This window comes from Dermacentor andersoni, chromosome 1, assembly GCF_023375885.2.
Source record: "Dermacentor andersoni chromosome 1, qqDerAnde1_hic_scaffold, whole genome shotgun sequence".
In the NCBI taxonomy this organism is placed as follows: Eukaryota; Metazoa; Arthropoda; class Arachnida; order Ixodida; family Ixodidae; genus Dermacentor; species Dermacentor andersoni.
In genome coordinates this window covers 157492171-157505367 of record NC_092814.1, presented here as the reverse complement: position 1 = coordinate 157505367, position 13197 = coordinate 157492171, and the positions used below count along the sequence as shown (strand labels likewise).

At 43.6% G+C, this 13197-nt stretch overlaps 1 protein-coding gene across 4 annotated transcripts in view; it reads right to left on the bottom strand.

Moving 5' to 3' along the window:
• Window positions 1–13197, bottom strand: part of LOC126547375 (protein FAN-like) — a 120165-nt gene that overhangs the window by 27143 nt on the left and 79825 nt on the right. For all 4 annotated transcript variants that reach the window (XM_055062659.2, XM_055062661.2, XM_055062660.2 and 1 more), the window contains 2 exons: window positions 9491–9558; window positions 2133–2197 (listed from right to left, as the gene is read on the bottom strand). In XM_055062659.2, the coding sequence (XP_054918634.2) occupies window positions 2133–2197; window positions 9491–9558 (133 nt within the window). The remainder of the gene's footprint in view (window positions 1–2132; window positions 2198–9490; window positions 9559–13197) is intronic.

The following is a 13197-nucleotide window of genomic DNA, read 5'->3' as shown; positions in this document are numbered from 1 at the left end:
ACTTCACGAATCTCCTCCAGGTTGAAGTATTTAATGCATTGTGTACAAGCAAAGTTATTGGCACTCAACCCTTCCAAGGCGCTCCTGCTCTTTCTTCTACATCGTGCAGGCCGGAGGCTACCGTGGGGTTGGGCATTGCTCCCAGTGCTAAACCTATCACATGTCACTTTAATGTTATTAGGTTCAGGTTCGAGTTCAACATGCGCCGATTTCTTTCTGGTTCAGTTCCAGCTTGAAGAAATAAAAATTTATTATGGTTCGCAACCCAATTCGCAACAGTGAACCGCTTCAGCGCAATCCATTTTATCCTGCCTCATGGCAATATGCAAAATAGTGCTATCGACTTGCTGCATGGTGCATGCTCACGTTTCATTAGGAGGCAGAAAGTTACAAATGAATTACGCAGATACAGGGAAATTTTAATGTACATATTAAAGACAGATGTAATTGGCGAGAATCCCTGTGTCAACGTAAGGCCTGCATAGCTTCTACACTCGTTACTTTAACAGCAGTAGAATCAGTTAATCCTCGTTTTGCTTCAGGTTTTTACTACAGGACTGGTGGTGAGTGAAATGAGGCATGTGATGTCGAAGACAGTGGGAATTCACAGTGTATTACATAAATTACAACTTCAGACTTCTAGTCTGTAGTGTAGCTAAGAAAGAAGCCAGCATTTGACATTTCACTCAGTTTTCTGCTTTCCTAGAAGCAGGTGAGGACATTGATGCTTCTGAACGATGAACAAGGACGGTCTGTGTTGAACCATATCTTTCTTGGGCATCTGCATGTGCTCATAGCCTTGCAATGGCTAAGGGTAGACAATGAAGTCAAAAGCACGAACAATTCCATGAACAATTCCTACAACTTGAAGAGCATTGTACTCTGCTTGGCTGAGCACCAAATGTGCTTCGAACCATGGCATGTAGCAAAAGCAAATTTCACGTGCCGTTTACAGTTGCGGTTACTGCTCACTGAGAAGGTAACGGCATTCATTAGCGATCATGGTGTTATGGTTTCAATAAGTCATGCAGCTGTACCCCTTGATATCCCTCCTCGAGGACATCGTCCTTTCTGCTCTTCGTGCTTATCTTGTGTATCTATTTTTAGTAACAAATTGACTTAACGGCGGAATTGAGAGCATCACCCAGAATGTTGATTCCGTGGATCCCCTGAAACAACTTTTAGGCCGTGGAACACGACTGGCATGGCCGACTTCAGAATTACCATTTACTAGTGTCTCTGCTGATGTGGCCACAGTTACCAGTACATAGCCCATCGCCTATCCCCACTCTCACACACAATGCAACGCGTGAGTCGTAATTCACTAGTAGGGCGCGCCGATTGAAGGAATACTAGTTATTCGAACAACCATGCAAACTATTGAGCACCTGGTTGTTGCCTTATATGCTTCAACCGTCTCGTGCTGAACCAGTAAACATTACTTTTTTTCATGTTCAGGTTTGGTTTGGGTTTGAGTTCAGTTCCGCCCAAAATTGCGTTTCGGGCACTGTTTTCGATTCGGGTTCTGTTCAATACCCTGGATTTTATTACATTGCACCTACTATAGGGCACCATGGAGCTGTGTTTCTCTTGTTTTTCATTGATAACGTAAGGACTAGTACTTTTCTTGCACAGCTTACAGTCAAGTTGGCACAGCAGTAACACAGAAACAATAACACAATTCAGATAGATTGGAGAGAGTAGCTGCTTCATTGCTTGAGAAAGGCAAAGCTAATATACACAGAATTGTAGCACAAAACATGATACATATTTAATACACATTCACTTCTTTCAGAAAAACAGAGCTTGAGACACCATGTTCAGCAGACACAACTACAAAAGTGACAATGCACAAATACTCCTTTTTCATTTTTGACCAAATAATAATGTGCACATTGAAGTAGGGGCAGTATTAACAGCATAATATCAAGCACTACTATTGCCGTCTTTCAGTTTGTGGTAGGCAAACATAGAAAAAGAAGACTACATCAATCCAACAAATAGACGAATATCTTTCAATGGCCTAAAAAAATTAACAACTTCCTGTTCTGTTTGATGTTTAACTACTTTAGTTATATGCACACACTACACTGAATCAACAAGACATTCTAGTTAAAAAGAAGGTTACTCACACATAATTATCCCACGATGCCACAACAACTGTTTTGTCATTCATTACGATGCACGAAGAGAGTGCCTGTAAGACATGAACAACATGGCACTGGTTCCCAATATGCAAACTATGCACTAACTTTGGAACACTGTAAATTATGCATTTTAACATTTAAGTACTTTAAGTGCACTTTTTACCTGCCACAGTAGCTTAGTGGTTATGGCGTTGTGATGCTGAGCGCAAGATTGTGGGTTTAGATCCCGACCATGGCGGCTGCATTTCGATGGGGGAGGAATGCAGAAACGCACGAGTACCGTGCCCATGTTCAAGAAGCCCAAGTGATCAAAATTAATTTGGAATCCCCCACTATGGTGTGCCTCCGATAGTGGTTTTGGCACAAAAAACACCAGAATTTAGTTAATTTAATTCACTTTTTAAGACTAATTGAATGCAATATATTCTGCCGTGCTCAATAAGAATTTGCCTGTCCATGCAATGCTACATGTTTGCAACATTGCACTTTATGCAAGAAAAAATATTGTTCATCTTAAAGGGTTACAAAGAACTGTAGTGAACCTTTGAAAAACCACTTCATTGTAAAAGAATAAATGGACAATATTATTGCAGCTTTGTGAGGAAACATGTCTCTACCGGCAGTGGGTTGGCAATGAAAAGTGTTTATATTGCCAAAAGAGGCAGGTATGTGTTTTGTACGCCCTTTGACTTGCACTCTCAGACACATCCACAATTGCAACTATGTGGCACCATGTACAACTAGATTGGTAGTTTCCTTATGGAGTTGGTTGATTAAAAAGAGAATTTCAGCCACTGATTACTTAATTTTCAATTTGTTGAGGTATGATGATGATGATTGGAATTCATTGGGGCAAGGGCCAGGAGTGGCCAAAGAGTGCTAAGGCTATGATAAAGACTGCCATTGATAAATGAATAATGATGATCACAACAAGAATGAAAGACGGCTGTATAGAGGCCTAAAAAATATTTGTTGGAAAGTGCGTAAATATATTCTTAATAAGTCCAGACAATGATGCATGGCATATGCTATGGAGAACCGATGACTATGAAATAGTAATGTGCAAAAATATGTTACTACAGGTGTCACTACTGCCTCACCAAGGCCCTTAAACTGAAGGGCCCGGAGGCACGTGCTATACAGGTCTCTACTATTGGAGCATCAGCCTCTCGTCAGAGGATGTGCCACAAATATCATGGGCTTATAAGGCGCAATAAATCGACATTTTGTAAAAAATTTTAAAGTGATTTATGATCAAAAATTGGTTCTGCTCCAAGAAACATTACCAGATCAAGGGAAATGTGGCATCGGTACGCTATAGGGAAGTGCTTTTCTTTGTTCAGCTTCTTTTTCCCAACACTCCACCAAGACATGTAGGACAGTCAGTTTCTCACCACACCTAGAACAGAGGGGAGGTTCACTACCAGTCAGTAGGTAAGAATGAGTACCGTATGCATGTCCTATTCTCAGTCGACAGGACATGACATCAGTTTGTCGTGCTTTTGTTACCGAAGGCCAATTTCAAATGTGCTGCCTAATTAAAGGAAGTTTACTAGAGGTTGCCCGGCTGCCGAAATGTTGTTAAAAAGTGTGAGCAATGTAATTTGTGTGCCCGTGTGAATGTTCTTGATTATGTCATACATGATCTCGTCTGCTCCCAAAGCAGAGCTTTTGCAGGTGTTCAATGCTGCTCTAAGCTCAGCAATGTTGAATGGACGGTTATATAAATTTCCTAAGCATTTGTGGTCCAGTCTCTTGCATTCTCCTATTTCTTTGTGTGTAAGGAATGTCTGTGTATAGTGTACAGAGCTAGATAGTACTGAAGATGTTTTCGAAGAGCGTTTGCCTGGTCTTCCAACCTGTTTGCTTGATTATTTACCAAGGGCAGCGGATGCAGTTCCTGCCCCTTTAGCCTTCTGAGCGCATTCCACACTTTTGTTTCCTGGGTATATGAATTCATTCCCGAAAGAAACTTCTCCCAGGTTGCTCTCCTAGCCTGTTGTCACGTGCGCCTACTTTGCAACCTAGACTGTTTGAACAGGACAAAATTTTCTGCAGTTGGGTATCGGCACAGAATGCTTCAGGCTTTGTTTTGCTTTTTTCCGAGCTTGTCTGCAGTCATTGTTCCACCAGGGAACTAGTCTTCCACGTGAACAACCTTTTGTTTGAGAGATTAACTTTTCTGCTGCGTTAATGATAAAAGCGGCAAAATATGATACGGCATGATCTACACTGAAATTACTAATAAAATCTCGTTATATGTACGTGGATTCCTTAAACATTTCCAATTAGCTTCGGCTAGTTTCCAGCGAGGGACATGCAGAGGGGAGTCATGTTGGGTTACTAAGTTTAGCATTACTGGGAAGTGATCACTTCCGAATGGATCATTAATTACACAAAATTCTAAACCAAGGAAAATAGAAGCGGAGCGGATCAACAGGTCTACTGACGAGAATGAATCATGGTGAACATTATAAGACGTTGGTTCCTTCTTATTGAAGAGGCACGCACTGGACATTAAAAGGAAGTTTTCAAATGAGTCAACCTCTCGCGTCGTATCGCGAGTCTCCCCACATTGTGTTGAGCATGTTAAAATCTCCCACGAGTACGTAAGGCTCGGGAAGCTGATCAATGAGGTTATAAATGTCTGCTTTTTGGAGATGATGGCTCAGGGGTATATAAATAGAACATACAGTGACCAATTTATTAACAAGAATGGCTTGAACTGACACTGCATCAAGTCGCGTCTGAAGGGCGACGTGTCGGCAAGCTACGGACTTGTTGGCTACTATTGCTACACTGCCGCAGGCGTTAACCTCGTCACGGTCTTCTCGGAAGATGGTGCAATTTCGAATAAAATTAGTGTTTGTAGGTTTCAGATGTGTCTCTTGAACACACAGCAACTTTGGATTATGTTTGTGTAGGAGTTCTCCAATATTGTCGAGGTTATGAATGAGTCCCCTAACATTCGATTGTGGTATTTGTGTCTCCATAATGAAGAAAGTGTTTGTGCTGTGTGCTTAAGAAACGAAGATTGGCTCACGGGCCCTTTCCAGGTGCCGTGACATGAGGTTTGCCTTTTCTGGAGCAATCGCGAGAATCTTGCCACTCCTTAGGCGCTGGCAAAACCGTCTGGCTGGTTATTGTGTCCATCACCTCTTGCGAGCCACTGGACACGCACGCGTTCTTGCGAGCGCTGTGTTTGAAAGTGAAGGCCTTGTCTCGATGGCCCCTTCTGATGGGGCGGCAGAGCAATGCTAGCTGCACCCACCAAGGGGGCGGATGGCGTCACCAGCGGCTCACTGGGTGTGGGCCGGACAGTCGCCGGTAGCCGTTGTGTTGCTGCCCCTTCGTGTGTCGCACCAGCAAAGCCATCTTTGGGCAGGTATGACACCCGCCTGTGTGCCTCCTTGAATGAGATATTTTCTTTTACTTTCATAGTGACAATTTCTTGTTCTTTTTTTCCATGACGGGCACGACTGCAAGTATGCGGCATGCTCGCCATCACAGTTCACACAGTGTGGAGTGCTTTCGCAAGTGTCAGAGGCATGGTCACCGGCACTACATTTAGCACATGTCTGTCGGCCTCGGCAGTTCTGGGAACTGCCGAGGCCGACATCAAAGAGGGTTTGGAACATATGGTCCGACACATAGCTTTACACAGCCTGTCTCGGTTGTCTTGGGCAGGATGCTTGAACCAAAAGTAAGTATTAGATGCTTAGTTTTGATCTCCTTGCCATCACACCTTAGCATAATTCGCTTAACATTTCTCACATTTTGCTCGCTCCAGCCTTCCAACAATTCAGCTTCTGTCAGCTCCATTAGGTCATCATCAGAGACAACTCTACGGCTGGTGTTCATAGTTAGGTGCGGGGATACTGTCACTGGGATTTCCCTGAGTGAGACTAGGTTAGGAGGCTTTTCGTATTGTTTTGCATGGCGGAGTTCCAGAAGGAGATCTCCACTAGCCATCTTCGATGCCTTGTAGCCTGCGCCAGGAACTTTGGTGAGACATTTCGACACGAGTAAAGGTGAAATCATTATCATGGTCTTTTCAGGTTTGTCAGAATGAATGACATGGAATCGGGGGAAGTTCCTTAATCTGCTGCCAAAAAATTTAGACATATTCGGTGCGCCCTTGTTTCTGAGGGCAATCAGGGAGTGGGGGGGGAAAGAGCTTGCTATTAGTAATACGGAGTTTTTGGCAGCAGTGCCAGCCGCCCACCATGGAGCCCAACAAGGGGCATAACAGGGTTTGTGTTTAAACAAGGCCTGTCAACGCCAGCTGTACACAGCCACTATAACCAAATCTGTTATAACCAAGGTTGACTATCCCAACACAAGGTAAACTCTTTCTGCCTGGAAGAATTGGAAGTAAGGGGAAGCCAGGAGAAGACAGAAATGATGGAAAGTGAGAGAAAGACAAAGGTTGGAGGGAGAGAGAGACAGGAAAAGGCAACTACCGATTTCCCCCGGTAGGGTCAGTCTGGAGGTGCTGTCTACGTGAAGCTAAGGCCAAAGGGGCATGTTGCCTCCGCCGAGGAGCTGTAAAGGTCCAGACCCCCGGCTTGCACTCAACCCCAGGATCCTCTTTTCCCCGGACACAGCTAAGCCACTCACGGTTAGACACGGGAGGGTCCAACCCTCGTGTGCTCGGGCATGTGGTCTCGATCACATTAACAGCCTGCTAACACTGATACCCTGTGGGGAATTTGTTGAGGTATACAGCTGGGCCTCAGATCATACTGCATTCTAAACCAATGGTGCAGAAGACAAAGGCTAGTTGGTACACAGCACAAGAGTATCACATCAGCTTCCAAGAGTTGTTTGTTCATCAATATTTTTTTTCTCTTCAGTCCTTGTGTCAGGCAGAGTAGCATGCTTTACTGAAGGGAGCAGGTGAACAGAAACCCAGACCAACTCTTTCTGTGCCAAAGACAAGTCTCACTCATCCAGTAATTTCCTTAAATTTATTGAGTTCCAAAACAAGTGGCAGTTGTTTGATCATTTTGGCGTGAAATGTGTACTACTGGATGGTACCAGCTTCACAGAAAACTTATTTTTTGTGGCAGGGTTGGCAGAAAAGCAAAAGAAGTCTTGCTCCTCTAGGTCCTAAATTAAATTATGGGGTTTTACATGCCAAAACCACTTTCTGATTATGAGGCACGCCGTAGTGGAGGACTCCGAAAATTTCGACCTCCTGGGGTTTTTTAACGTGCACCTAAATCTAAGTACACGGGTGTTTTTGCATTTCGCCCCCATCGAAATGCGGCCGCCGTGGCCGGGACCTCTAGGTCTTAAAGATGGCTGTGCGGAGAAAGGCCCGGACAGAGCAACGACAGCTGCCTTTTTTCAATGCCAAAATCATTACGTTTTTGGACGTTTCTTCACTTCAAGTAAACAATTAGACATGGAAAGCTCTAGTGAATGGAGTTCAAAGCTTCACCTTAGCACTGGGGATTGAAAGGAAGAGTTATTGCGTGGACACAGCTTGGCAAAAATACTTTGCTGCTAGTGCCTCTGTGATATTTTTTTTTTTTAAAGGGGCCCTGAACCACTTTTTATTGAAGTGGAGAAAGGCATTTGAAGTGAAAATAAACTATTTCAGAAATACTTTGCCGCAAAAAGTACTTCAATGCGTTCAGCAGAAGTGGAGTTATTGGCAATCAAGCACGGCCTCCGCTGTGCTCCCGTTCCTTCTTCAATGCCTTGCACTGCGAAGGCTACGACGCAGTGGGGTGTGCTCACAACGCTCAGCCTTCTTAATGTCACCGTGGCACGCAACTCAAATTTCATTCTGGATGTTAACGTAGACGCCACGACTTCTGCCTTTGGTGCCTACGATGCGCTAAACATAAGCCAAACGCGGTTGTCCTCAGCGAGCCACAGTGCGCTTAGCCGGAGGACTGATGGTGGCACCCCGCAGCGGCTGCAGTATCTACACCATGTTGCCCATCACAGCATGATGTCAGCTATCGGCCAATAGCAGCCGTCTAAGGGAATGATAAAATAAAGCATTTGATGATGACGATGAAATAAAGCAACCAGGAGAAAGTGAAGACAGGGCCTTCTGTTGAAAAGAGAGTGTTTAAGAGAAAGGTGACTTTGTGATCTGTTTGCAAGCTCTATGCACCGTGTACGACAGCAAAACTTGGCTGAGATATTCACAGCAGCATATGCTACCCGCGGACTATGTTATTTCACCAAGCCCGTGAGGTGGTTCAGGGCCCCTTTAAACAGCCAGGAATGATGCATCACATGGAGGACAACAAATGTGTGCTTGATTTTTGTTCTAAGAAATGTTTAGCTTCATACAGACTCTTTCTGCCATGCCTACCTGCAACTCAAAAACATTAAAAATTTGACAGTAAGAGACAACAGAAACTAACAAACGAACTGCTGATATAGCAATAATGAGAGTTGTTCACAACAAATGAGTTATAAAATGAAACCTGGAAAATTTGGCGACATTCTGATAAAGAAATGTAGGTGCAGAAAGGACAATCACATAAATGATTAGTTGTGTAGGAACACCAGAAACTCGGGCTTCATACCATAATTATGAAGCCAACAGCTACCTAACAAAGCAAGAAAAGTGATACAAGATTTTCGTGACAGTACTGCTTTAATTTTAGCACAAGATGACTGCCGAGACAGTTATGCTGTTATGCATGCATCAAGGAAGCTTAATTCTTCAAATGGAGCATGCATTTTAATGCTAACGATTTCAAGATACGCTGGATCAACCAAGAACCTAGGTTAGTGCATCCTGCTCCCCAAAAATTTAGAGGAAACTTAAGCTTCACCTTTAAGAATGGAACGCGATAGTATTCAAAGATCCACCAACTGCTTCTCACGCTTCCCAGCAACTGCACCTTATGTAAGTGTAATGTTTACTAGCAAACGCTGGTGGCGAACACTATGCACGAAGGCGAGCTTTCTGGCAGAACCGCAGCCTCCTGCATGGGCTGATCCCATATGTAGTGCGCAGCCACGGAAAAAAAGAAAATTACATAATTTTCAGATTTCTATTATTGTTTTGCACTCTTCCTATTAAAGTCGGAGAAGATTTAACATAAAAGACACACAATGCCGGTGTTTTGTTTCATGACATTTGTTTGTGGGCTGTCTTTCTCAAAATTCTGAGGAATAATTTTGGCAAGAATGTAAGACAATGTATGAACAACTTTAGCGATAGCATTCCCTTTTTTCAGCAATCACTTGGCTTTTTTTGCTTTACTTACCAAATCTTAATTTAAATGTTTCCATGATGAAACATTCTGACCATGACAACTAGACACAGCTGTAGGGTATTCAGAGTATAGGTAACACAAAGTCCTCACCATATGGGATACACTTGCACTCCTCAGCTGCTGCTTTTGCTCAAGAGAGTACAGCTTAAGAAGGCTGTCTGAAATTAACCAGAATAAAAAGGCAGAATACTATTATGGCTTACTGCAAGAGCTTAAAACCTCTGACCACCAAAGGCCTTCACCTATTATGCACAACATTCAAACAAGATAAAGGGACATTTTTAATGCACTTTATTTTAAGAAAGAAAGTGGTTACCTAAAGAGTATGTTAAGAAAGCAGCAGTTAAAAACACACACCAAACAGAGAAATAAACAAAAAATTGTACTCTGCACACAAGCTAGGAGAAAACAACACAGTAATCCCACAAAAAGAAATAAAATAAACTGTAATGATTCCAAGTAAACCACTGTACCGTAATAATTTCACTGTGTGCTATGACACATCAAAATACTGACTAACAAGAACACAATAGCACTAGTGCTTATTCTCAAAGCTTATGAGGAAACCACACACCGCAATTCTTTATGTGTGTGTGTGCTGTGAACACTTTCAAGGTTTGGACAAGTCAACTTTCATAGCACAACAAATAGAACACCTTTCTCTTTACCACATTTTGTGCAGCATGTATTTGAGACTTGTACAAGACAGTGGGTGTGGCAAGTAGTCTTCATTTTCATTCAGTGCAAAGTGGTGATGAGACAGATGCTGTACAAACTATCTGCGAATAGAATGAAAAGTGCTTCAACTGCAGCCTGCATGCTAACATTAAATTTACAGACTATGTTGTGATGAATGATTATGTTGCCAGCTGGTTCACTAACTAATTCCGAGAAGTTCCCGAGAGTGAAAAGCATGCTTATTTGGATGAAGATATGCATCCCACTGCAAGCACTGCTGAAATGCAAAAGACACAAGGCCCTCACTATTTGAGACCAGTTTTGTGCAAGTCCTCCCGAGTGGCTGTGAACACTCGTGTAATACAGTATAGCCAACGATAGGTCAAAAATGAATTCACAAATACTTTTTAAAAGGGACACGTATGCACGCACTAATGGATTAGACCTCTTCTGACTCTCCCTTCCCTTTCTTGCTATGTACACCCCTGCCTTTGCTTAGCTCAGGTGCTGTGGCAGTGCAGCCCTTCTGACCTTGAGGGCACTGTTTGTGAGGTACAAAAGATACCCATGTCTACGAAGGGGAATAACCTGGCCTTCTATGATGCAAATTGGTGTTAGTGCTTTTGTGATGATGAAAAGGTCCTCCTTGCAATTCCTTGTCAAATTCCTCAGTGTGCGCATGTTTCTGTTGCAGGCCATTTTCTTCGTCCCCACAACTAACAGCACTGATTGTTCACGTATGTGTAACAGCTGGTGCGCTCGCCCATAAGAGAGAATTTTCTCGGAGTGCAGAGCAAGTGCAGCATGCTTTTGTGGAAGAATACTCATTCATTCTTGACCTATCACTGGCTATAGTTGAAAAAATTGCACCTTCATGCAGATGCAATAAACAAGCGTAATAATTTTTTTTACTAACTAAAAGTACATGATTAGCAGCAAGCATTTGTTGTTTGTTTGGTTGTCTATTCAATAAATTGACCTTCACATTTTCAGCCCATAAAGTGTAAATTTACTCCGTATCATTTTTATCAAAGGTAAAGTTCGCACCGACATTTGGCAGATATCTGCCTAGTTGGAGACAACTGAATTAAAAAGAAGGAAAACTCCAAACAAACTTTATTTTTGTTTTGTCAGAAACACTTCCCGCCGTTTACTCTCAATGTCTACGAAATGTTTCTGCATGCCTGCCTGCACACCTGTCAAAGCACCTGTCAAAGCTCCAAAAATGCATATACTAAGCACTGCTACGTCCCACACCATCTGACCCCTGAAGAAGGAGTCGGTCGGGCTCCAAAACATGGGCTTCTTAAAATAAGTTGTGGTGGAATTTCCCTTCTCTTTAATTCATATAATTTTTATTCTTGTAAAGATAAAATTATAGAGGGAAACAACTTGATGCAGCGTTCAGGGAATTCAGGGAATCCGACACACTGCTGCCACTAACTCATAAAATGTTTATGCAAGGTGCCACATTTGATATCCAGTTAAACTTTGTTATAACAAAATCGGTTATAACAAACTAATGGATATAATGAAGGTTGTGGGGGTTCCACTCTGCGTGTGGCTAGGGCTGAAGGCGAGCTCCGGATATAGCCCCACGCAGTCGCTTTGTGTTACTTCCCAACCCGTAGCGCGGGAATCGCGGCTACGTCGGGTTCGAACGAATAAGGCAACCAGCGGCGTCAACTGTAAGAACGTTTATTGCTACCGGCAATAAAGAACACTGGCAGAGGGGCGTCCTCTCTGTAATAGTAATAAATAGGCTGGCCTCGTTGCCCGGGATAGTCAGGCAACGTGGTCACTCACGGGTAGCGGCAGGTACTCCAGTCCGGCAGGTTATGGGTCCGGCCTCAGAGAGAGAGGGTCTCCCCCGGTCGCGCTGTTTTGTACCTTTTTACCTGGGCGAGGGGAATGTCCTCCTCGCCCGTCAGCTAGCTGCCCGCGAGTCGGGGAGGAAGGGCGCGTGCGCGTCGCGAGAGTGAGGGAGAATCGGGAGAGGGCGTAGTGCGCCTCTCCCCTGTCTATGCCGGCTCTCGACGCGACGGCGCGGGGGGGAAGATGGGCGCGTGTGCTCCCCACAAGGTATCGCACTTCCCTTTGAAATTTCCATAGAAACCCATGCATTTAAAATCTCAGTTTATTGAAGCAAAATTTACAGCACATAAATATAACGAACTTTTTTTTAGTTCATAATGAAGATTTGCTGATAATTTCGTGCACATTAGGCTAAAATCTGGCAGCACACTACACTGTGAGTAACTCTACTGATGTAACTTGCGTTCTGCCAGTGAATGCTAAGAAACGTTTTTGCAACAAAGCTCATCTCATAAAAAAAACTTCTCTCATTATAAATGAAACAGCAATGAAGCACATCTATATAAGAACAAATGGTGTCCCTTAGCTGCTAGTTACTGTTAAAGAATAAATTTATAATTGCCAAGCAATAACAACATCTAAGAGACGCTCTACAAAGCCCTCCATTTTACTGTGACTGCATCCACAAACACTAGAGATGAAAATGCCACCAAAACCACAAACAGAGTTACTGTATAGGCTCCCGTAGGGAGCCCGAGTTGCGCATCTGACTGAACTCGCCACTTGTGCCGCTATTCGCCAAACGCAGCCACATGCACAGAAAGCATTTTGCTTGCAGGAAAGCCCGCTTCACGGCTGTGCCAGTGACGCAAAAGCTGGCTGCACCGCCAGTTCGCAGTCGGGAGGTGTCATGTGTCCCGTGTGCCCGCAAGACGCCGAGGCTGGTCGCATTTTCCAGTCTTGTCAGCTGGCAATGAAGCGGGATCGTGCATGTTTTTTAATCTGCTGTGTCCATTGGTGTTCCTTTGCTGTTGCAATCTTTTTAAATATTGGTTGGTGCTTCACTCTCCATAATCAAACGATTGTGATTACTTGTGAACATTCCCGTTGCGTACGTTTTCCCGGCACCAACGTTCGCAATCGAGAACACAAAAAAATTACCCAATAGAGTTGACCTCATTTTTTACCGGTTCATGCGCTCCCGGAACACACAATTTTTCGGTACCAACGTTCAGTACGTCGCCAAACTTCTATCGTATGATACGTTTTCTGGCTGCTAGATCCCCTGTAAATAATAAAATGCG